Source organism: Tachyglossus aculeatus, chromosome 13, assembly GCF_015852505.1.
Source record: "Tachyglossus aculeatus isolate mTacAcu1 chromosome 13, mTacAcu1.pri, whole genome shotgun sequence".
NCBI classification, from domain to species: domain Eukaryota; kingdom Metazoa; phylum Chordata; class Mammalia; order Monotremata; family Tachyglossidae; genus Tachyglossus; species Tachyglossus aculeatus.
The window spans coordinates 9,464,612-9,490,997 of record NC_052078.1 but is presented as its reverse complement, the minus strand read 5'-3'; the positions used below and the strand labels follow the sequence as shown (position 1 = coordinate 9,490,997).

At 41.4% G+C, this 26,386-nt stretch overlaps 1 protein-coding gene across 1 annotated transcript in view; it reads left to right on the top strand.

Moving 5' to 3' along the window:
- Nucleotides 1-26,386, top strand: part of ESYT2 (extended synaptotagmin 2) — a 102,945-nt gene that overhangs the window by 41,259 nt on the left and 35,300 nt on the right. Inside the window, exons 4-6 of the mRNA XM_038755645.1 lie at nt 1,338-1,414; nt 6,159-6,231; nt 6,568-6,657. Coding sequence (XP_038611573.1) covers nt 1,338-1,414; nt 6,159-6,231; nt 6,568-6,657 — 240 coding nt within the window. The remainder of the gene's footprint in view (nt 1-1,337; nt 1,415-6,158; nt 6,232-6,567; nt 6,658-26,386) is intronic.

Here is a 26,386-nt window from a genome sequence, read left to right as displayed (position 1 = left end):
GAACTTAACTATGAAGTATTCTGAAGGATCAATCTTAAATTCTGAGGAGCTTGGGAAAGCTTTAAAGGATGATGAAAGTTTACATTAGGGTTCCCTTCAAGTGTCAAATTCCCTTATGCCCCAGTGTTAGTAGAAACTTTCTGGGCCTTAATTCTCCCCAGCCTTTCTCTGCTTGTTAACCTTTTCACATATCCCCAGCCCTCCTTCCCCAGGTCACTAAATTAAGATCGTCATCGTATGGCTGCTGCCATCATCATCATCATCATCAATCGTATTTATTGAGCGCTTACTATGTGCAGAGCACTGTACTAAGCGCTTGGGAAGTACAAATTGGCAACATATAGAGACAGTCCCTACCCAACAATGGGCTCACAGTCTAAAAAAAAAAATGCCAAAAACATTGCATCCACCCACAAACACATGTCCATAGAAACCTAAGAAAAGGTCCTGAAACTGGGCAAAAGAACAACTGCACTGTATGTTGGAAAGTTGAAACTCCCTTTTGGAATGAGAGAAGGAGCTGGAGAGCACAGAGGCAACTTATTGGGGAAAGGAGGTGTCAAATTCATTTAGGCCTGTCTCCGAGTTTCATTTATGCAAGTACTCATTGGCGTCAGACTGCTTCATTTTCCAGAGTGTGGGTTCTTGAACCTCTTCACCCCCAAAAACCTGTTCACTCCACCAAAACTTTTTGAGTAGTGACATCTTTTGGGAAAGCTTTCTGCTCAGGAGAATGGACAGGTGAGCACAGCAAGGTGCTGATGATGGATGAGTGATAAGGGAGGGGAAGAGTTGGAGAGAAGGCATTTATTAAGAGCAGGGTTAGTGGGGAGAAGGTGAATGGTTAATGGTTGCCCTCTCCTCTGGAAGAAGGTTTGGAGAGCCTCGGGTCTAGACTCCATGGCCCCTCAAGAAACTGACACTGTATCCTGAAAGGTGATAGTGTGTGCGTGTGTGTTTAGAAAATTCGAAGAAGCAAAATAAATGGCAGTTCTGTAGGTCAGTACACCAGGATACTGTAAAAATCATAGTCTGAAAATTAGCCCCCCCCCAAGTGATATTACTGATTTAGACCCTTAAAGGGATGAGGAATGAGAGAGGGGGAGAGAGAGGGAGAGAGAGAGAAAGGAGGGGGGAGGGAAGGAATCTGAATAGATCCTTTATTATTCTCCTCCTAGAATTTGGAAGTTTATGTAACTCAGGCTTTTTAAGTAACAAAGTATTTGAAATACACTCAGTGCACTATAGTGGGAAGACTAAAAATATATCAAAGTTGGGCAGAAATGTCTGTTTCTAAAGAACTCTTTAAAATAGAGGGTTTTTTTTTTACATTTCAGCCCCTAAGGATTAATGGCGTCAAGGTTTATACTGAAAATGTGGACAAAAGGCAGATTATTTTGGACCTTCAAATCAGGTATGTGTGTTTGTATTTCCATCCCATCAGAATTCCATTTTTAATGACATAGGCACAGAGGTCTCTAGGGGTGAGATACCTGTAGTGGAGAAACATAGCAGTCCACTGACTGGTTGCATGTATCTTACTAAACAGGTGCTGAATTATCTGTGGTTCACCTGCAGTGACCATCCTGGTGGTAGCCATCTATAAAAAAAGATGAAATGTGAATAGAAGGTATTTTTAGGGTTTCTAGTGTAATTTTGTTCTTGATCTTTGTAAAACAAAGCTTTTTATGAAAGCTAGAATTTTTCTACGATGTGGTATTTCAGTGCTAAATGCAATTTAATTGGGTATAGAAGGCCCTTGAATTAAAAACTAAGTAGATTTTATTCCAGATGATGATCTTAGACAAATTACTTAAGGACTATAGCTTGAGGTTTTGCTTCCCATTAAATACCGTTTCAGGTGGTGAGCATTCCCCTTACTAATTTTTTGGGGGACATTTAAGTGCTTAATGTGCTAAGCACTTTACTAAATGCTGAGATAGATAATGATCGTCAGGGTGGGCACAGTCCATGTCCCATTTTACAGGTGAGGTGACTGAGACACAGAGAAGTTGCGACATGCCCAAGGTCACACAGCAGACAAGGGGCAGAGCTGGAATTAGAACCCAGATCCTTCTGACTGCCAGGCCTGTGTGCTATCCGCTAGGCCACACTGCTTCTCAAGTCTGCCATCGCTGAAGTGGACAAATGGGGCAGATGTGGTGCGAAATAACAAACTCAGTTCCTGTTCTCATGGTGCTGCCAGGCTAATATTGGGAAAACCAAGTACATTTCGCAGTCCGGGAACACCCAATAAGATATTTCAGAAACAGGTTAAAACAGCCCCCTTTCTAGGCCAAAGTGTCCGGTGCCTCTGGGTCTATGATCCACTCCGTTTATAACCAAAATATACAGGCCATACTGCAGGGTCCCATCATTCCCCTGCAGCTGAAAAATGAGGATGGGGAAGAACACAATCTCTTCCTCTCCTGGTTGGTGGCTGGAGATGAGGGGAAGGAGGGAGGCACTGAACCTCTGAAAAGTTCCTTTCAGCTTCCTTTGAACCCTGGCTCAGGATGCTAAAGAAACGCAAAGTGGTTTTATTAAAACATTAGTAACTTAACTTTCCCTTCAAGGCCCTACTGAGAGCTCACCTCCTTCAGGAGGCCTTCCCAGACTGAGCCACTTCCTTCCTCTCCCCCTCACCCCCCTCTCCATCCCCCCCATCTTACCTCCTTCCCTTCCCCACAGCACCTGTATATATGTATATGTTTGTACATTTTTATTACTCTATTTTACTTGTACGTATCTATTCTGTTTTATTTTGTTAGTATGTTTGGTTTTGTTCTCTGTCTCCCCCTTCTAGACTGTGAGCCCATGTTGGGTAGGGACTGTCTCTATATGTTGCCAACTTGTACTTCCCAAGCGCTTAGTACATTGCTCTGCACACAGTAAGTGCTCAATAAATATGACTGATTGATTGATTAAGTGCTGACACAAATTTTTGAGCAGCGTTATCATCTTTCTATATGTGTGGCTTCGATTTTTAGTTCTTTACAAACTTAGTGGTAATCACAGTTTCTCTAGGGAAGATCTTTTTGTCCCAAATAGGGCGAGTATCATATCATAGAGAAGCATCGTGGCCTAATGCAAAGAACCCGGGCCTGGGGTTCAGGGGACCTGCGCTCTAATCCCGCCTTTGCCAATTGCTTGTTGTGTGACCATAGGCAAGTCACTTCACTTGTCTGTGCCTCAGTTTCCTTAACTGTAAAATGGAGATTAAATTCCTGTTCTCGCGCCAACTCTGTGAGCCCCCTGTGAGAATGTGTTCAACCTGATTAACTTGTAGATACTTAGAACTGATTCCTGTAGATACTTAGGGCATGACACATAAATCCTCAATAAATATAATAATAATCATTCTTTTCACATAAACTGCCTGCCAGTAACTCTGCTCTACCATGGAAAGAGTCCTCTTGATTCAGATCCATAGACATTTATTCATTCAGTCGTATTTATTGATCTCCTACTGTGGGCAGAGCACTGTACTAAGTGCTTAGTAGAGTACAGTATAACAATAAACAGATTCCCTGCTCACAACAAGCTTACAGTCTAGAGGGATAATTCTCGTAACACTGCAAAATGAGATGACTCAATTTTGGACAGGGTGTGTTTCACAAATGATGGGCTTGACTAATATATGTGCAATGAACAGGGTTTTTTTCAAGTGGTATGGAACTAAAGAATCAAGGGACAAAATTGGATTTAATTCAGTTTTCTAATTTTAGGCCGATTATGAAAGAACTTGAATTTTGATCTTTCTCTTCCTATTAATTGGCTCTGTAACCAATGAAAACATTTCAGTGAAATCTTATCACTCGGGGCCACCTGCTAGGTTAGAAGAAAGGTTTCCTGTGAGAGATGGAAATAGCCTGGAGATGTTTAGGGACATGTTTTTGGAATGAGAGGATAGGAAATAGGTGTGTTCTCCTCTGTTATTGCTTTATGCTTTGTTCCTCTACCAAAATTAACATTCTCCAGTGTTCCATATTTTGCAGTCTTCCATAAAATATTGATTTGCTTTAATTTTGTGCTCTCTTTTAGATTTATTTTTCAGCAGCTGTGCAATAGTTGCACGCAGCGTTATTTCTCTTTGTAAAAAATAGCAAAGAATTGGGATTTTATCTAAGATTCAGACCGCCTAGATTCTTGCAGGCCCAGTCTGATTTTTACTGAACAAATAGATTCACCATTCTGGTAGTGAGCACTTAGTGGTTTAAATTGAATTTTAAAGGAAGAATTAGCCCAGAGCAGTGGCCTGAGCTGAGGAGAAACACCTCTGGAGAAGAGGTGAGTGTCAGCAAAGTAAAGGGAATGTTGGATAGAGGGGAAAAAAGTGGAATAAGAAAGCCTGAAAGATGATTGCAAAGCAAAAAAAGGCTGAGGAGAATCAAAGTGAGAGGAGGAGCAGGAGGAATATATATATATACGGAAACAGACAGACAGAAAGAGGTGTAAAAGGCTCCAAGGGAATGACTGAAGCTGAAGTGCAGCGGATAAAGTATTTTGGAAACCAAGAAAGGGAGAAAGGATCGTTGAGTAGAGGAGGAAAGAGACAGAAGGAGAATGAGAGACGTTACAAGGAAATGAAAGCAACACATTAGAGGGTCAGTAGAAGGGGCAGGAGAAATGCAGATAGATAAATGCAGAGAGGAGAAAAAACACACATCAGCAGAGGACTGGGAGGTCCTGGGTGGTAGTGAGGGGCAGCAGAAGAGACAAGAACACTACTAGCCTGAATGAGAAAATGGTAGTTTTATTAGCGTTAGAATAAAAAGGATAATTCCAGCTTATGTCTTACATGACTAAATGGGAAAAAATGTTTGAGAAACTTAGCTGTAATTTAATCAAGCACAAACGTCACTCCTAGTTTCCTTTCTCTTAAAGTCAAGACTGTGAGAACTGACCAACAGTGTAAATAAACGCTACCTATTCTTTCTTGCCTCATCTTTTCATGTTCCTCTTGAAGTTCATTTATATTTTACATGGATAGGAATGAAAATGTGAGAATAACAAACTCACTGTATTGGGTAGAAAAATATATTTCTTAAAAAATTCCAGCTCAAAAAACCAAGGAAACAATTTGTTAGATATGTTCATGAACACAAGCCTGTACCTTTGTTGAAAAAGTACTCCTAGAAATGGCTACAGTAGAAGTTCTTCTAAGAAGTTTCTATTTGAAAATATTCCTGATTTTTTTTTACCTGTTTTTAGATCCTGTCTCTTTGTAAATCAGTTTGATTACACCCCTAAATAACTTACTGGAATGAAATAAATAAATGGGCTGAGTATTTCTGACTTTATTCTCAGTATAATTCAGTAAGTGCTAAGGTTATCATCATCATCAATCGTATTTATTGAGCGCTTACTATGTGCAGAGCACTGCACTAAGCTCTTGGGAAGTACAAATTGGCAACATATAGAGACAGTCCCTACCCAACAGTGGGCTCGTGTGAGAGGAACTTTAACTGGAAAAGTTAGTTGTCCCTCACCCCCACCTCCTTTTTTAAAAAAATGGTATTTAAGTACTTACTGTGTGCCAAGAACTGTACTAAACTCTGGGGTAGATACAAGATACTCAGGTTGGATACAGTTCCTACCCCACACAGGGCTCACTGTCGTATTTACAGATGAGGTAACTGAGGCACAAAGAAATTAAATGACTTGCCCAAGGTCACACAGCAGACAGGTGGCAGAGCTGGGAGCTCACAGAGCTCCTTCCATCAGGCCACACTCCTTCTTTGTTTAAACCCTCTGAGTTTAAACTGATCTATGCAGTGGGTCAGCCTTGCAGGTAGTTTCAGAAATGACATCCTTTCTAGTTGCTTACTGTTACCATTGTAATAATGTGTTCCCATTCCCTAAAATGTCAGTCCCTCCCTCTCCCAACAGTGTGTTTGCCATTACCAACTTTTCACGAAGGGTGCCATCAGGAACACCCTTCAACACGCTGTCTGTCTCCCCAGTGAGCGTGTGGCAACTTCCTACTCACTGCACTGGCTTCCTTCCAGAACGGGAAGTCAGTCTGGTGCTTTCACTTTGGAGATTGTTTTTGTGCAGGTATGATATGATGCAAGGCCGGAGAGAACCCCAGGAATTTAGGATGACAGTAGTTACTTTAAAAAAAAAAAATCAAAATATGCATCTTTCTCTTTCAGTTATGTAGGAAATTGTGAAGTTGATTTGGCGATCAAGAGGTACTTTTGCAGAGCTGGTGTGAAAAGTATGCAAGTAAGTTCCTTTTTCAACTGTTCACAGAGGTTTTCAGTTATACGTGGGGAAAAGTATCACATCGAGAAATGCATTTCTTTTTAATTTCATACTGAATTGTGGCACAGTCTAATTCACTTTGGACAAATCTGGATGCCAAAATATTTCAGAATCATCAGATTATACGTGTATATATATCCCTCCCTCAAGCACTTAGTACATTGCTTTGCACCCAGTAAGCACTCAGTAAATACGATTGATTCCTTTTAGCGGGGGTGAACATTACTTACGATTGATTGATCGATTGATTGTAAGTTATTCTTTGCATTAAATTTTCTTCTTTTCTTTTTGGTTTAGATTCATGGTACCATGAGAGTTATCTTAGAGCCTTTGATTGGAGACATGCCCTTAGTTGGAGCTCTGTCTATCTTCTTCCTTAGGAAACCAGTAAGTCAGACTTGAAATATCATTTATTCTTTGCTCACTGACCATCCCTGTGCGGTTTGTATGTTCACCTTGATGTATTGAAGAGAGTAGGAAAATGGTAGGACCTTTTTAACCACTTAATGGCAAAGATATGCATAATGATATTGATGGTATTTATTAAGCACTTACGTGCTAAATGCAGGTAAATGCAAGTGAATATGATCGGAAACAATCTCTGTCCCAGAGTGGCATAAATTATATCCTGGTCTCCTGTGTTTCTTGTTCCTTATCATCTCTCCCACTTCCCCCTTCATTTTTTGTTTTTCCTCATTCTGAGGTCTCCCCCTTTCTCTAGTAAACCCTCTTTAAAGGTACTCTGTACTGTATTCCTGCAGGAAAGCTAGCCGGGCCCCTGGAATGCTTGAGTTTCTAGAACTTCACCCAGGGAGAAGCAGAGAGGGTGGCACTGTAGGCCTCATATTGCTCCCACTTTCCCATCAGTCACAATACAGATCTCTGACTTCTCGGATGCCGACTACTGTTCTTTGTCAGATTGAGCATTCACAAGGCAACTGGTTAAATCCCACCCCCCTTTACAGTCATCATCATCATCAATCGTATTTATTGAGCGCTTATTATGTGCAGAGCACTGTACTAAGCCCTTGGGAAGTACAAATTGGCAACATATAGAGACAGTCCCTACCCAACAGTGGGCTCACAGTCGAGAACAAAACCAAACATACTAACAAAATAAAATAAATAGAATAGATATGTACAAGTAAAATAAATAAATAAATAAATAAATAGAGTAATAAATATGTACAAACATATATACATATATACAGGTGCTGTGGGGAAGGGAAGGAGGTAAGATGCGGGGGATGGACTTTCTGATACCATGAACTTTCTGATACCATGGAGGCTAACTCCAGCTGAAAAGGCTACCGTGAACACCCAGCCTCATTTGTCTCAAGTCTTGAGAGAAAGCCTACAAGGCCTGAGTTTGAAGTCAGAGCAGAAAACTGATCTGTGCGCTCTTCAGTGCCTGCCTCCTTTCCATTCCCTGACCCACTCTAACAGTTCTAGAATCCCTGCCCTCTTTTCACCACTGCATTTAAAATAAAAAGTTGGCAGTTTTGACTGATAGAGCCCCTAGGACCAGTGCCAGTGCCCACAGGAGGGAAGAACTGTCCTCCTTTGACCAACCTCATTCTAGAAGTATCTAGACACCATCAGCCTTTGTGTCAGGAGTCCCAAGACTAACTCAGCTTTCACTTGTTACTGGCAGGGAACCTTTCCCCTAATTCTGCTGTACACTCCCAAGTGCTTAGTACAGTGCTCTGCACATAGCAAGTGCTCGTTAAATATCACTGATTGATTTCACTGCTTCTTTGTATTTGATAATGCCGCACAGCTTTGTTCACTGGGGACTGCCTTCTGCTGAAGGGAGTAGGGAACTGAGGGCAGAGCTAGCCTTCTGGGCTACTGTATAAGCAAGGTCTAGTAGTCTGAGCTGTCTTCCTTGCTGCCTCGCTCCAGGAAGTCTTTACTGTAAGCTTGATCAGATGTTAGCTCGTACCGATTTCTGTCTAGGTGCCATTGCAGCATGAGGTTTCTGTGGGTTTGCTTTTTTTTTTGCTGTTGAGACATTTCTCCTAGAAAATAATTTGCGGGTGACCTTTGACACCTTTGATTTAGAGAGAAATTTGTTCATTAGTTTCCCATCACTATAGACAATACTACTATCCTCCCCGTCTCCCAAGCCTGTAACCTTGGTGTTGTCCTCGACTCACCCCTCTCATTTCTCCCACATATTTGATCTGTCACCAAATCCTGTCGGCTTCACAAAATCGCTAAAATCCGCTCTTTCCTCTGCATTTAAACTGCTACCGTGCTGATCCAAGCAGTTATCCTATCCCTCCTTGACTACTGCATTTGCCTCTTCGCTGACCTGTCCTCCTATCTCTCTCAACTCCAGTCTATACTTTACTCTCCTGCAAGGATCATTTGTCTAAAGAAAAGTTCAGTCCATGTCTCCCCATTCCTCCAGAACAACCTCCAATGGTTGCCCATCCCCTTTTTGTATCAAAACAGAAACTCCTTACCACCGACTTTAAAGCACTTAATCAGCTTGCCCCATCCTACCTCACCTCACTGATCTCTTACTACAGAGGCAGCGTGGCTCAGTGGAAAGAGCCTGAGTTTGGGTATCAGAGGTCGTGGGTTCTAATCCCGGTTCCGCCACGTCTGTGTGACCTTGAGCAAGTCACTTAACCTCTCTGAGCCTCAGTTCCCTCATCTGTAAAATGGGGATTAAGACTGTGAGCCCCACATGGGACAACCTGATCACCTTGTATGCCCCCAGCGCTTAGAACAGTGCTTCGCACATAGTAAGCGCTTAACAAATGCTATCATTATTATTACCTCACACACTCCACTCCTCTAGCATCAGCTTACTCTTTCCCAATCTCACTGCAGGCCCCTTTCCCGTGTCTTCCTCCTAGCCTGGAACTCCCCCCTCCATAAACGGCAGACCACCACTCTCCCCACCTCTAAAGCATTATTAAGGTCACATATCCTCCATCTTCCTTGATTTGCCCTGATTTCTCTTTCCCCATGTGCTCTCCCTTCTACGTCATCTGTGCACTTGGATCTGTTACCTGTGGGCATTTGATATTTGCCCCACCTTCATCCCCATAACACTTATGTACACATCTTTAAATTACATATATAAAAATCATTTATAGTAATGTCTGTCTCTCCCTCTAGACTGTAAGCCCATAATGGACAGGGGATGTGTGCTAATTCTGTTATATTGTACTCGTCCAAGCTCTTAGTACAGTGTTCTGCACGTAGTAAGCCCTCAATAAATACAGTTGATTCTAGAACGCTCCTGTAATTGGCCCACACAAGTGATTTGTATTTCAGGACTTTATGACCACACCCACTGTGGTACCATATTTCCAGTTTCATTGAAATGATTTCAAGTTTTTTAGTTGTTAGGGGACAAAATATTATTTTTTCTTCTCTTCCCAAGTAGTGCCTATGAAATGTAACTCCTTAAAAAAAACATAATGTTAGGTTTTTCAAGACATCTAAAATTAGTAACTTCATTATCAGCCAGAATGGAGCCTCAGAGCAAATGAAGCTGCTACATCTGGATGAGTAAGATTCCTATTTCAGGAAACTGTGTGTAACTTGTGTTACTTGCAGTTCTTGAAGCACTGAAGTCATTCTATCTGAGCATTTACGGCTTTTCGGGTGGAATGAAGCGCAATCCAGCTTGAGATGAGAGAATGTTAAGGCTACTCCGGACAGCACAGAAACTGTTGTGAAACAAATCAGACTAGACTTCTTGCCTCCTTTTTTTGAACAGCAGCTATGTGCAGTCTTTTGTTTTTTTCCATTCTGGCTCTACCAGAATTCTGTCTTGCCTAATGAATCCTAAAATTCTGAAAGACTAAGTAGGCAGCAGCGTTGATTCCGACAACCTTTTAGAGATGTGTGTTGAAATTTATTCCCAAGCTACTGCTGTGAATTCAGTGAGTAGCTCTATAATGTTCATTCCCTCTGCGGCACTTTAAAAGACTGCAGTCCGTGGTTTAGATTCAATTTAAAACTCCAGGGTGAGCTAGTGAAAGAACAAAACAAAAAAAGGGCCCTTGTTCCAGCATGAGAATAAGAAATCCCAAAACTGTCCAGGAAAATCCTAGAGGGGATCACTAAACTGTGGATGAGGGGGTGGTTTGCCCCCACCTCTATCTGCTGAGCCTCCTGGTCCACTGTTCCACTACTTTCCTCTGCAGCATAATCAATCAATCAATCAATCAATCGTATTTATTGAGCGCTTACTATGTGCAGAGCACTGTACTAAGCGCTTGGGAAGTACAAATTGGCAACACACAGAGACAGTCCCTACCCAACAGTGGGCTCACAGTCTAAAAGGGGGAGACAGAGAACAGAACCAAACATACCAACAAAATAAAATAAATAGGATAGAAATGTACAAGTAAAATAAATAAATAAATAGAGTAATAAATATGTACAACCATATATACATATATACAGCCATCTACAGGCCCAACCCCTGGCACTGACTGCAGTGAGCTGGGGTTGCTTAGGCCACACCAATTCTGGGGCTCCTGGGAATGCAGGTCACAGTGATTGACTTTAAAGAAGCCCTAGCAGAGGAACTGGTTCTAAGGCCCTCAAGTTTTGTGAGCGGTAATTTTATTTTCACATCTATATCCCCCACTAGACTGTAAGCCCCTTGAAGGCAAAAATCGTGTCCACCAACTCTGTTGTACTGTGCTCTGCACACAGTAAGCACTCGATAAATACCATTGATTGAGGGGAGTCCAACAGGACCTGTCCCAGTACAGACTCTCATGGTCCTTTCCCGCCTCTCTCCCGGCTTCACTCTTTCCCCACCCCTTCAATTCTCGTTCTTGAGGTTTTTTAGGGGCCCTTCGTCCAACCAGACATCCCTGAATGTGAGCTGGTAGCCTCCCACTTGTAGTGGGTGCAATTTGGAGTGCACATAAGAGGGTTCCAGTCAGTCTGCTGGTTTCCCAACTGCCCTTGTAAGCCACAGTGCAACCAGATTGTCCAATATCCTCCTCCAGTGGACCCTAGGCTGGGTTGATACCCACTGCCAAAGCCAGGTCCTACTCCTAATAGTAATAATTACAATAAGGGTGTATTTGGTAAGCACTTACTATGTGCCAAACACTGAACTAATTGCCGGGGTTGATACAAGATGATCAGGTTGGGTACAGTCCCTTCCCACGTGGGATATTCAAGTCTCTCAGGGAGGGAGAATGGATATTTAATCCCCATTTTACTGATGAGGAAATTTAACGGGATTTGTTTAAAAGTAGGACACTGTCCTTTAGTTGAACTTTTAAAACAAGATACTCACAAAATATGTAACCTCTATTAAGATTTGTATAACTCTGTAGGATCATTAAACATAGCATATCAGAAAACTAAGAAGCAATGTTAGGGTTTTAAGACCGAGTTTTTCAATGAGTGGTATTATTTACTCTGTAATTTCTGTGTGCAGAGCACTGTATTAAGCCCCTGGGAAAGTACAGTTCAATAGAGCTTGCAGACACGATGCCTGTGTAAAAGAAACTTAAAGCCTACAAGGGGAGACAGATATTAAAATAAATTAGAAGCAGGGGAAATGGCAGAGTGTAAGGATATGTACATAATAAGTGCTATGGGGCTGGGATGGAGTCCTTCATTGTTCAGTTCTGGGACCCCTTCTTTTCTCCATCTACACCCACTCGGAGAACTCATTCGCTCCCATGGCTTCAACTACCATCTCTGTGGATGCTTCCTAAATTTTCATCTCCAGCCCTGATCTTTCTCCTCCCCTGCAGCCTCGTATTTCCTTCTGCTGTCAGGACATCTCTCCTTGGGTATCCCGCCGACACCTCAAACGTAACATGTCTGAAACAGAAGTTCTCACCCAAACCCTGTCCTTCCTCTTAATTTCCTATCACTGTAGGCAGCACCATTCATTCTTTCAGTCGTATTTGAGTGCTTACTGTGTGCAGAGCACTGTGCTAAGCGCTTGGCACCACCATCCTCCCTGTTTCACAAGCCCATAGCTATGGTATTATCCTCAACTCATCTCTCTCTTTCAACCCACATATTCAATCTGTCACCAAATCCCGTCAATTCAAGTGCTTAGTACAGTACTCTGCACACAGTAAATGCCCAATAAATATGATTGAATGAATGAATGACCCATCACAGCATTGCTACAATCTGCCCTTTCCTCCCTGTCCAAACTTTACCATGTAAATCCAAGCATTTACTCCTCCTCCTACTCCTAAAGAACTTCCAGCCGTTGCCCATCCACCGCCACTCAAACAGAAACTCATTACCGTTGACTTTAAAGCACTTACTTTGCCCCCTTTAATCATACCTCACTGATTTTCGTACTACAACCCAGAACACTCACTTTACTCCTCTAACGCCCACCTACTCATTTCCCTTGATATCGTCTGTCTCGCCGCTGACCCCCTCACCCACATCCTGGAATTCCTTCCCCCTTTATAGCCGATGTACTTTCACTCTCCCCACCTTAAAAGCCTTATTTAAAAAGTCACATGTCCAAGAGGCCTTCCCCATCTAAACCCTCATTTCCCCTACCCCCTCTGGCTTCTGCATCGCCTTTGCACTTGGATTTGTACCCTTGATTTGCCGCACCCTCAGGCTCACAGCACTTAGGTACAATTCCTTTTAATGTCTGTCTCCCCCTCTAAACTGTAAGCTTGTTGTGGGCAGGGAACGTGTGTACCACTCTCCCAAGCACTTAGTTCAGTGCATCGCAGAAGGTCTCATGGAGGAAATGTGATTTTAAGAGGATTTTGAAGGTAGGGAGAGGAGTGGCTTGTTGGATCTGAAGGGAAAGGGCGTTTCAGCTTGAGGGAGAATGTGGGCAAGGGTCAGTGGTGGGATGGACGAGACTGAAGTATAGAGTAAATTGGTGATAGAGGAGCTTGCCGACTGGATTGCAGTACGAGATCAACAAGATGACGTAGGAGAGGAATAGCTGGTTGAGTGCCATAAAGTTAATGAGAGTTTGATGCAGAATACTGTTTGAATACTAGAGGTAGTCACAAAAAGTGCCTCCCAGCTATATTCTGTAATATTTCTACCAGAGGGAGAAGGAGTCGTCGTTTGGCAAGCCGTAAAGGATTTTGTTCTCATATTTTCCAGACTAAAGCAACTGTCAAAAATTCCCTTCACTGGGAAGCATCTGTTGCTGCCTTAGTGCCTATATAAGGCAATGCTGCCTAACTGAACGATTCTGAACCGCTCAGCCTCTTGCTTCTTTCACAAGCATTTTGCAAGCTCCTTTTGAAAGTCTTCATATTAAACCTGATGTCAAACACGTTTTTAGAAATAAATTTCTCTGGTGTGGAATGTTTATCCCAACCCTGTAACTTATTACATATGTTCTTTACTTGTGTTTGAAATTAAGGATCGAGGCACTTCACTTTTTTTTGTTTTCTGAACTGAGGAAATCTTCAGATTGTACTGAATTGTTTGAAATGGTATAATTATGGTATTCTTTAAGCACTTTGTGCTAAATGTTGGGATAAGTACAGGATGGTTAGTTCAGATTCATTCAATCGTATTTATTGAGCGCTTACTGTGTGCGGAGCACTGTTCTAAGCGCTTGGGAAGTACAAATATGATCCTTGCCCCATTAGGAACTCAATATTAAATATGGTTGTGACTAATGTATTCAAAAGATGTATGTATTTAAAGTCCTTGGTGACATTGAACATTTCTTTGCACTCCCTTCAGCTATATTCTTAGCAGTCGTTATTTACCATTTGAGCATCCTTCTGTGAGAATTGGCACATGAGATATGACCAATTTTTTTGAACTGTCTTTATACCCTCTCCCTCAAATTCATTGTTCACTTGAAGCTTCATGAGAGGAGAACTGTCACTGGACTTAGTGCTTAGTACAGTGCTCTGCACATAGTAAGCGCTCATTAAATATGATTGAATGAAAGAATGACTTCACCAGTCCATAGTGTTTATTGAGCACATATTGAGTGTGTTGAGCACTGTACTAAGTGCTTGGGAGAGTGCAATAGAATTAGAAGGCAAGATCCCTGAACTCAAGGAGTTACCAATCCAGTGAGGGAGATATAGTTAGGAAGAAGTAATAAGGTATAGGAAGATATGTATGGAAGTGCAATGGATTTGGGTGGTATGAGCTCCTTGTGGGCAGGGATTGTGTCTTATCAACTCTATTGTATTGTGCCCTCCCAAACACGTAGTAAAGAACACTTTCCACAGTAAGTGCTCAGTAAATATCGTTGAATGCTTGAGCACTAGAGTGAAGTAGAAGTGCTGATGTGGCTTTTGGGGGAAGGATGAGGAGATAAATGAATCAGGGAAGGTCTCTGGTGGAAATGTGATTACAGAAGGGCTTTAAGATGGGGAGAAGAGTGGTCTGCAGATGTGAAAGAATCTGTGAGGGAAGATGTGAGCAAGAGGGTAGTAGGAGAGAGAAGAATGGTGCGAAGGAATTAGGTTGACGTGAGAGTAAGCGTATAAGTTAGATTGTAGTGGGAGAAGATCGTGGATAAGTAGAAGGAAGAATGCTGATTGAGACCCACAGAGACAGTGGCTAGGAGTTTCTGCTTGATGCAGCAAGGAAGAGCTATAACTATGGATCTATTTGTTGATGAAATGGTGTGGTTCAACAGCTGAGAGCTCCCCAAAAACCAAAGTTAGGCTTTGGCGTCAGACTGGTCATATTTAGGTATAGAAAGAGTAAACTTAAGAATCAATGCTCCATCCCAAGAATGCATGGGTCTGATAATATTAAATATTCATTGAGCACCCATAATAATAATATTGATGGTATTTAAGCGCTTACTATGTGCAAAGCACTGTTTTAAGCGCTGGGGGTATACAAGATGATCAGGTTGTCCCACGTGGGGCTCACGGTCTTAATCCCCATTTTACGGATGGGGTAACTGAGGCACAGAGAAGCTAAGTGGCTTGCCGAAGATCACACAGCTGACAAATGGTGGAGCCAGGATTTGAACCCATGACCTCTGATTCCCAAGCCTGTGCTCTTTCCACTGAGCCACGCTGCTTCTCTTCTCACCCATAGACTGCATGCCTTTCTACTGTGAAATGAAGCCTCTTCAAAAATAAAAGGATTAATTTCCACTGAAACACCAAATGAGAAATGTGCATGTGATGATGTGGATTGGTCCCCTTTTAGGTCTGATGACTAACTGAGGGGTGAGAAATTGATTGTCGTAGGGCAGGAAAGAATTGAAGAAGTCATCGAATCTTCTTGCTTTCAAGCCAGCCCTCAGCCCAGCCTGGAAGTAATAGCTTTCTGACTCCTTTAAAGTCACTCCAGAATTAAATTCCTCCAACTTCTCTTAAGCTGAGTTGCTACATAAGAGATGCTTCCTGATACATCCTTTTATCAGGCTTTAAACAAAATAAACTAAAATACACTGTTCGAGCAACTCATATCTATCTTTTGGACCACCATGGCCTGCCATACGTGCCTATGTCCAATCTTGCCCTCTTTATAGCGAATTACTAAGCAAATTACTCTGCCCTTGTGCTGCCTTATTCTCATGCCATAGGTATTTTTAATGTCCCCCAGGTGCTGTCTATCCCAAGTTATTTTAAATATGCAGGTGCCGCCAAGCCTACTTTTTTCATTAAATGAGTTTTTAATAAAATCAACCTTTACTCCTGTAAAATGCTATTTGAGTTATGGTCTCCTCTCTCCTATTTCCCTCCTCCCATCCCACCACATCTCGTTTCCTCATCCGTTTTTGTACAGTTGGGGACCCATCAAGCATCTAAGCCACCAGAATTGATCTGGGACCCACTCTAAACACACTGTCTCTCTCACTCTTTTTCTCTTCCCTCTCACTCTTTTTTTCTCTCTCTCTTTCTCTCATTCTTTTTCTCCCACTCTTTTCCTCTCTTGCTCTTTTTCTCTCGCACTCTTTTCCTCTCCTTGTCCTTTGTGCACCCCCCCCCCCCTTTTTTGTCATTTCTCTGATACCTGACCCCCATCCTCTCCAGGTTGGTACACAAAGTTCTTACCAACCAATCACCAGGTGTGTATGTCATAACATATTTATGTCTGTGTGGGTGTGTGCTTATGTTAGAGAAAGGAGAGGCTGCCTTCAAAACCACAGGCCTCGAGGGCCTGGGGGCATGGCCTGCTTTCCCCGGGCACCATCCCAGTAATTGAAATCAGCTGGCATTCTTCTGACAGTTTGCAACTTGGTGCTCCAGAGACCCTGAAGCAGGTGCACCCCAGGAAATTTCCTGCAATTTCAGAAGTGCACCTGTATACCGGATCTCATCACACCTCCCTCTGGGAGGATTTATCAACTGCTGTTCTTCCAGCTGGCTAGAATCATCCCAGTTAGAAGCCAGCAGTTTAGAAAACCCCAGAAGCATGCAAGACATTGATAGTGGAGGGCACTGCTTTGTGGTGTTCTCTCCAGCTTGTGTCCAGCAAATTCCCATGGTCTTTTGCCTTCAGGGCACGACGCAAGCCCTAGTAATTTAGAATCATGTATCTTAATTGGCAGAACTCCAGCCAGTGCTTCACTGGCTCCTTCTCTTCCCTCTCTCTTTCCCTTTCCTCCCCAACTATTCCTTAACCCAACCGCTGTTTTAGGACTGCACGTGAGGTGTCTGCTATTGTTTTTCCCTTCATTAAGTGTCAGTTTGTTGCATGTGGCACTGGCATTAGCATTCTCATGGGAAGGACAGAATGACTGCCCTTCATCAGCCCCTTTCCCGGACCTAGTATAAGTAGAGTGTGATTCTGGGGTACAGTCCCACCCCATGGGGGTTCAGTTCTGAATGCCCCCGTGTTAGCATTCACTCACTGTAAGGTGGCTTTCCAGTCAGATCACAGGAGGGGCTACAGCCACATTTGTTCTGAAGCAGTGAATGTTTGGTCCTGGTAGTGATGGCCCCATTCACCCGCTTCTAAAACTGGCTCTGCTACCTCCAGTGCGATCTTTGCCAGTGGATGCACTTTGTGTTTAATAAAAAAGTACCCCGTGTGACTCTTGATATTTAGTACCTGAGGTTAGGTAGATTTACATTACACTTAGTGCTTTGTGGAACACAAGGGGCTACTCTTATTTTCCATGTGTGGGAGATTCTGAAAGTACAAGCACTGTAATTACGTGCCTAATTATTACTTCATGAGCATTTATTGAACCCCTGCAACGTGCTAGGAACAGACCCAATCTTGTTGCTCTAGAGTTCGTCCCTCTCCATTTAGTCTTAATAATAAAGTGGTTGGTGGAGGGAAGGTGCCCCCTTTTCCTGGTCTTCTAGGAGCTTGTCTCAGCAATCCCTGCCGGAAAAATCTTACTGAGGTTTAGGACCCTTCATGTTAAGTCAGCAGAACAGACAGCGCACAGAAGTGCCATGAGGATAAAGCTAGACTAATTAAAACTGATGTCCTGGAGTAATGCAGAAGTGTTACTAGCCTCCAAGATTTTTCTTCCAAATATATTTACTTATAAATATATCCGTATATAAAATTTATAAATTACGTATTATAAATTACCTGTATTAACATCTACCTACCTTCCCCTCTAGATTTTGAGCTCACTGTGGTCAGGGAATGTGTATGCTACTCATACATTCTCAAGCGCTTAGTTCCAACAAATAGCATTGATAATTGATAAGTATCTTCAGAAAAGATCTGATACTGTGGCAGATTCCTCCCATCCTTTGTATTATAGGTAATTCTGTAATGATGCTGTGATCACTTTGGCCATGAATGGGTTTTTTATGCAAAATAAATGCGTGCACCTGGTAATGTGCTGCAATCCTGCCCGTTTAGTTCCAGGTCTTCCCAGACTCATACGGAGTATGAGTGGTGCCATGCAAACCACTAGCACTGGAATCCATTCCTTTGCCCTGGTTTTTGTCCTGAAGTCTTTTGGAACTGGACCAAGACCCTTCTGCCATTTAGCATTGCAGATCACTTTGAGCTGCCTCTAATTTCCATCCAACCAATTACATGCCCAGACCTCTTCCTTTTTCTTATAAGTGTAAACCAAAGTTCTAATGTGCCTTTTCAATGCAGTCTTTATTCCTGGGCTTAGCAGTAATATCACTAACACAGCTTTTCCATACCCTAATCACGATTTTATCATACTATAGTGTTCGCTGCGGCCAACTGGATAGTTTTGTGGAAACTTCCCATGCCCTTCATCTAGCCTGGAACTTCCTCCCCTTCCCTATAAGGCAGACCACCACTCTCCACACCTTCAAAGATCATATCTTTTAAGAGGCCTTCCCCAATTAAGCTCTTTTCCCCAGCTCCCTCTCCCTTCTGCATCATCTCCACTTGGATCTGTGAACTTGTGGCATTTGATATTTGCTCCACCCTCAGCCCCATGGCACTTGCTGACATATCTAGGAAGTACATATTATGAAGTGTTTATATTTGTCTGTCTCCTCCACTAATAATAATAATGGCATTTAAGCACTTACTATATGCAAAGCACTGTTCTAAGCACTAGACTGTAAGCTCGCTGTGAGCAGGAAACGTGTCCATCCATTCTGTTGCATTGTACTCTCGCAAGTGCATAGTACGCTGCTCTGCACAATGATAAATGCTCAGGAAATACCATTGATTAAAATGGAAAATTATAAAGCAAGAACAGTGTTAGGGAGGGGGTTTGAAAAATGAAATTGGCCTGTTGAGAAATAGTTTGCAATTTAAAATTTGATTTCTAAGCAACCGCAAAGGTACTGTGACTTCTCAAAATAATATTTACGGAGATGTCATCCAACCCTTGAGTTTGGGAGCTTGGGTTGCTATGACAAATGCAGAATTTATTTTCAAAGACATGTATAATCTTAATGTAGTTTTCAAAGTTATAATACTTGTACATTTGTTAAGCATTTACTGTGTGCCAGGCACTGTTGTAAGCGCTGGGGTGGATACAGGCAAACTGGGTTGGATGGAGTCCACATATTCTGTTATAGATTAAATCTGAACTGAATTTCTTTTGTTAAAGTCTGTTTAACATTTTTCTTGGCATATTTTAAATTGAATTATCTCATTGTTTCCCAGGAAGAGGGTACAAAAGGTAATTGGATGTTTTGTGAAAGGCAGCTCTCTACATGAGTGCAACATGACAGAATCTGCATACTTGGTCTTTGTAGTGAAAATACAAAAACTATACAAAAACGTACCTCTTTTGTACCTAAAAATGCATGCTGGTAGTCTGCAACATACACATCAGGATAAGATTTTTAGTCTGCAAAATGTACACGCAAACACATCAGGGTAATATTTTCAGTCTGGAAAATATACACACACATCAGGGTAAGATTTTCAGTCTGGAAAATATACACACACATCAGGGTAAGATTTTCAGTCTGCAAAATATACACACACATATCAGGGTAAGACTTACAATCTGCAAAATTTATACACACACATAGGATAAAATATGCACATAAACACACATCAGGGAAAGACTTTCTGGAAGAATGTTAAGCAAAATGGTTAATATCACGGGCTGAACTGGCACAGTGAACTCTTGGAAGAATACTCAGTGGCCCAGAGAAATATCCCATGTTCGGGATGGTGACGATAGAATCCCAGTAACCCCTGGGTGTTGCTCAGCCCAGACTTCCCCCTGCCCAACATCGTGGATCTAAGCTTCCTTGTCTTTCTCCATCCCTGCACTGACCAGCCCCTTTAGTCCCAACCCTATGTGAAGCCAGGACTAAGTGGGATGGGACAACAAGCAGCTCTTTTGCAAAAAATGAAAATAGTTGCCATTAAGGAGTGGCAGTGCTCATCAAGTGAGTGAAAATCTTTGCATGTCATCATAAAATGAAAATTTTCATGAGCCAGAGACTATTCTCAAAGTGGGAATGTTTCTTTATTCAGTACATTTACCTTTTGCCAGTTGGCATTCTCCCAGTACTGAAATGGCATTTTAGCTTTGTAATGAGGCATCTGCATTTCAACATCTTGCCTTAGTCTCCACATAATTAGCAACACCGAAGGCTACATGTACACAGATAGAGAAAAATGTGGACTAATGCCATGTAATGATAACGCTCAGAAGTGGTATATAACTGCCGGTTTCACAATCAGAAGACTGTGAGGCTAGAATAATGAAGAGGAAGAGCTGCTTTAGAACTATTGATTATTATTTTCAAAACTTCCACTTAAAGAAGAGGGCAGTTATGGAGTTTAAGCAATCCAAAACACTGCACTGTGGGGTATTTCCTGGGTACTTTTTGGGAAGGGGTGATGACCTAATCAAAGAAGTGAAGCCAAATTAGACAAAGCAGATTTTGAAAGTGGAGGAAAAGCTGTAATGATGATGACATTTATTGAGCACTTACTATGTGCTAAGTGCTGGAGTAGATACAAGGGAATTAGACTGGGCTCACCTGGGGTTAAGGGAGTGGGTTTTTTCTCACATTTTACAGATGAGGAAACTGAGGCGTCAACCAGTAAAGTGGTAATAATAATTGCTCTATTTGTTAAGCTATTATTATGTGCCATGAAATGTGCACTGTTCTAAGCACTAGGGTAGATACAAGTTAATCAGGTTGACCTCAGTTAAATGACTTGCCCAAAGTCACCCAGCATGTCTGGCAGAGCCTGGACTAGAATCTAAATCTTCTGGCTCTTACGCCCAATATCTTTCCACTGGGCCTTACTGCCTCCCTATATAGCTATATATAACTCTGAATTCTATGAGTGAAATCATGTTGTTGGTATTCTTAATTAAGTTACTGGTTCCCACATTCACTATTGATGATGAAGTTGGCATATTTTTCAAGTTATACTATACTCAGATTGAGTCTATTTCTAGGCTTAATGGTTGTTGTCAGTGGTACTGTGATGGGTCACAATCTGAGAGAGAACGTTTAATACCTACAATAAGGTTGGTGTCAAGAATGAGTGTAAATTAGATAATATTCTCCTAATGTACACTCAGGGACCAGTTTCCTCTCTCCGCTAGATCTAGGCCACTGTGGTTCCTTACACATGAAGGGACTGAGGAGTGAAGGTGAGCGATTTCAGAGCGAGACAGGAACTGGTAATGGAACCTGGAAATCCTGGTTTTCATCTTTGGGTGCAGTAGCCTCTGAAGCCCGAAGTAGCATGCTTCATGAAGAGTTTAGAAGTGCGGAGGTGCTTACAAGGAGTTAGCTTGCTATAACCAACAGGACGAGGAAAAGAAGAAAGCTTCCGTTCAACCTAAATTGGGCGTATTCTTCACTGAAGTTGAAAAAACACTACCACGTAAGAACAGGGTTCTACTTCTGCAATGGCTCAAAATCATATCACAACTTCTCGTTTCATTATTCATTATTATGTGACTTTGGGCAAGTCACTTCACTTCTCTGTGCCTGTTACCTCATCTGGAAAATGGGGATGAAGACTGAGCCCCCCGTGGGACAACCTGATCACCTTGTCTCCTCCCCAGCGCTTAGAACAGTGCTTTGCACATAGTAAGCGCTTAATAAATGCCATTATTATTATTATTATTCTCCTAGACTTTCTACACTGCATCCTCAATTATGACATGCAGAAGTCTATGGCGAAACATACCCCACACTACTGAAATAGTATATTCACGCTTTTAAGAAATAAGAAATAAAACCCCACTGTATCATGTAATGTGTCTGTGTTGGGGAAAAATAGATTCAACTAGGTGTGAACTAGTTTCTGTGAAAAAATATGTTGGGGGGAAAAAATGATCGCTGAAGCCTCAAATGTGAAAAGCCAGTTTAATGTTCTGAATTTGGGTAAATACTTATTTTGCTAAGTTATTCACATTGTCAATGAGATGAGAGTAAGGTGTAGAATTGTCAGATGTTACTTTGGCTTTTGAAGAATAACTTGAGAATACCTCAGTTCTTAGTTCAGTGCCTGGCACATAGTAAGCACTTAACAAATACTACTTTTTAAAAATGGCTATTTGGCATTAGTGCTCTAGGGTGTACTGTGTGTTCACATATACACAGGCATATAAATATGTATATCACTCCTTTAAAATGAACCCTATTGTCTATGTACAGTGTAGGTTTTGATTAAGCCTTTGACTGATGGTCCCATATTTATTTTGGGGGCTTAAAATGCATAAATCGGTTGGTTATTATGAAAACAAACAATAATGCTGCTGCTGATGATGATAATGGTGGAATTTAAGTGCTTACTACATGCCAAGCACTGTACTAAAAATTGAGATAGCTACAAGCTAAGGAGGTTGGACCCAATCCCTATTCCATATTGGGCTCATAGTCTAGAATCTAGTTAGAAGGGGAAAAGACTAAGAAACATCGTTTTTGCAATACAACCTGTGCATAATGACCTTCAACTCTGAGAAGTGAGGAGATACTAGCAAGGCTGAAAAATTGGGGTTCGATGTCTTATAAGAAAATCAGAAAGAGCCTTATAAACTTTCTCATTCAAGAGGGCATCACAGATGGTGGACTCTGCTACAAGTCTCCTGTACAACAAATTATATCATGTCAGGAAGCAGGACATAGGCAAAAGAACTATTGGCAGTAGCTGGGATTGCCAGTTTTTGAATGATGAATACTGTACCATAAATGTGCAAGACGCTATTAATTGAGATCAAATACAAGGACAACTTAAAATCATAACTTTGGTAATCAATCAATCGTATTTATTGAGCGCTTACTATGTGCAGAGCACTGTACTAAGCGCTTGGGAAGTACAAATTGGCATCACATAGAGACAGTCCCTACCCAACAGTGGGCTCACAGTCTAAAAGGGGGAGACAGAGAACAGAACCAAACATACCAACAAAATAAAATAAATAGGATAGAAATGTACAAGTAAAATAAATAAATAAATAAATAAATAAATAAATAAATAAATAAATAGAGTAATAAATATGTACAACCATGTATACATATATACAGGTGCTGTGGGGAAGGGAAGGAGGTAAGATGGGGGGATAAATAAATAGAGTAATAAATATGTACAAACCTATATACATATATACAGGTGCTGTAAGTAAAATAAATAAATAAATGCCAATGGGAGGGCGGCCCCCTCCCGGCTTCCGGCCATGGGAGGGCAGCCCCTCCCCGCCCGCGGCCAATCATCATCATCATCATCAATCGTATTTATTGAGCGCTTACTATGTGCAGAGCACTGTACTAAGCGCTTGGGAAGTAGAAATTGGCAACATATAGAGACAGTCTCTACCCAACAGTGGGCTCACAGTCTAAAAGGGGGAGACAGAGATAAAACCAAACATACTAACAAAATAAAATAGAGAGTCAGTGGTATTTGCACAAAGAAATTGGTCCTTTCAGAAGGTAGCCTTGAAAACGTGAGTTTAAAAGAAAGGATGTAAGGAGTGCTACCCTGTTCCAGCTCCAGTGGCCCATTAAGACCAGAATTCTATCTTCAGCAGGGACACCACAGGAAACATAGCTAAACAATGCGAGAGTTGCTCTTTTCTTTCTACTGCCTCCTTGCCCTTGCGCGATTTTTCTTGGTCTCAGTTTTCTCATCTGCAAACTGGGAATAAAATACTTACTCTACCTCTTAAATTGTGAGCGCTTTAGGGGATCGAGACTGTCTTGCCCTAGGATATAGCACAATGCTTGACATACAGTACACACTTAGTAAATACTGAAAATAATTATATATTCTAATGTTCATTTTTCCCCTAACACATACTGCTCACAAATAATCAAATATATGGAAACTTGTTACCTTGTCTGAACAAAAGTAATTTTTTCTTATTTCTACAAAGTATGATATTGACTCATCAGCATTGACCTTCTATCCTTATATTATTATCTTTCCAGGCAGATTAAATACTCAGCATGCCCATTCCATGGCTTGTAAAACCCTGGAAAAATACATTGTAGGTTGAAAATGCTTTGATATTTAAGAATCTGAAGGTTTGAACTTGAGGCGATTCAGTTGTCATGAGATCAAATAAAATTGAAGTACTGCAATCGTTAGTTCAAGTTCTTAATATTTAATACCACTTTCCATTCATGAGGTTTTTTTTTATAATGGCATTTATTAAGCACTTACTGTGTGCAAAGCACTGTTCTAAGCGCTGGGGAGGTTGCAAGGTGATCAGGTTGTCCCACGGGGGGCTCACAGTCTTAATCCCCATTTTACAGATGAGGTAACTGAGGCCCAGAGAAGTTAAGTGACTTGCCCAAGTCACACAGCTGACAATTGGCAGAGCCGGGATTTGAACCTGTGACCTCTGACTCCAAAACCCATGATCTTTTCCACTGAGCTATGCTGCTTCTCTTAGTCCTAGTATAAAATCCTTGAATGTTCAGATGGAACTCTTTTGTTTTTAATAGCCACTATCAGAAGACTATTGGAAATAGTTATATTTGATTAGCACCATTGCTGTACTAATAGAAGAAGCCTCTAAGAAGCCTTCTCTAATTAAGCCCTCCTCTTCTCCCACTCCCTTCTACGTGGCTCTTATTTGCTCCTTCATTCACCCTCCCTCCATTCCCACAGCACATATGTATAGATCTGTAATTTATTTATTTATGTATTTACATTAATGTCTGTCTCCCCTCTAGGCTGTGAGCTCATGGGCTGGAACGTCTCTTGTTATATTGAACTCTCCCAAGTGCTTAGTACAGTGCTTTGCACATAGTAAGTGCTCAATAAATATGATTGAATGAATGGATAGAAGTGATGTTTATTGTATGCCCGCTGTCATTGAAATGGGCAATAATCCCATCCATAAAAAGTATTCTAGAATCTTAATTTGCTTCTTCAAAGAATCATCGAGATTTGGTTGGATTTTAACAACCCAGAAGACTGATTTTTTGAGGACAGATGAATGAATGTAAGCTGAACTGGGAAGAAAAGTGTTTTTGTAATATACCAAAGTTGCCATTCCATTTGGCATTCTTTTCTCTAGAGCAGAATAATTACCTGAATTAGTATTGCCTAGTTTTGAGAGATCAGATCCATGTTAAGACTAGACTCAATTTGACCATGGCCCCGCTTTGTATTGCTTTCAGCTATCGATAGTCTTTCATCTGATGGTAGTAGTAGTAATAGTATTTATTAAGTACCTATTGTTTTCAGAGCACTTTACAAAGCACTGGAAAAGAGTGTACAAGTATACCTCCAAAGATTGTAGACTGTAGAAACGTATCTACTGACACTGTTGTAGTGTAGTCTCCCAAGTGCTTAGTACAGTGCTGTGCATGCAGTAAGTGCTCCATAAATACCATTGATTGAATGTCAAACATTTTGAGTGTTGAATGAGAGTGTACACTGGCATTTGAGAGTCTTATTTCACCTCCTGATCAATTCAGGATTCTAAACAAATTAAAAGCATCTCAAGAACTGGGGAAGGAAATTATACTGGCATAACATTTGAAGACGTTTTAAGAATAGCGTCTTTGGCGTTCTAGATCTTCATCTTGGCTCTGGGTGAGCAAAAATAGATTCTTTTAAAATCAGGACTTGGTTCTTTATAATCTGTGTGCAGGTTGGCACATACAGCTATTAGTGCTAGACAGTATTTCAGGGTCAACCCCAGTGAATGAGTGAGTAGGCATGGATGCCTACTTCGAGTGCTTTTCTCAGTATATTTTTTATTTATCTAAAGAATGAAAAAAATAGAGCTTGCCTAGAGGTACAAGACGTATTTGCCTGGTGCTCACCACAGTAGAGAACAGTAGAGACCTATAATGCAAAGTGCTCCTGTACATTCCCTTGATGACCTAGCCTTAATTCCACTTGGTGTCTTCCCCGTTGTAAACATAAGCTGCCTCACAAATGGCTACTTCGTCTTTGTAGGATTTGATGTTCAGTCCTGGTGCCTGAGCCAAGTTGCATCCCTTATGCCTGTATACGGAAGTGTTTAAGTGAGATTTATTCCTAGGGATTTTTTTTTAAACCTTTTTAGACATTTGCAATGCCATGCTTGGACCTTTTATACGTAACTCCTCAGTGACTGATTCGATGTGGGGTAAAACTCTTTGCATTCTCAACCAGTACAGTCTCTTATTGGATTTACTGAGATGAGGGAGGCAGTTTAGTGTCTGGACACAGCTCGTTAACAACCGATCCTTTTATGGTATTGTGTTAATAGAGTCGGTGTCTTTGTCCCAAAAGTTAGTTTCAAATACGAATCTGTGTAGGAGAGAAAACACTGTTAGCAGCTGGATCC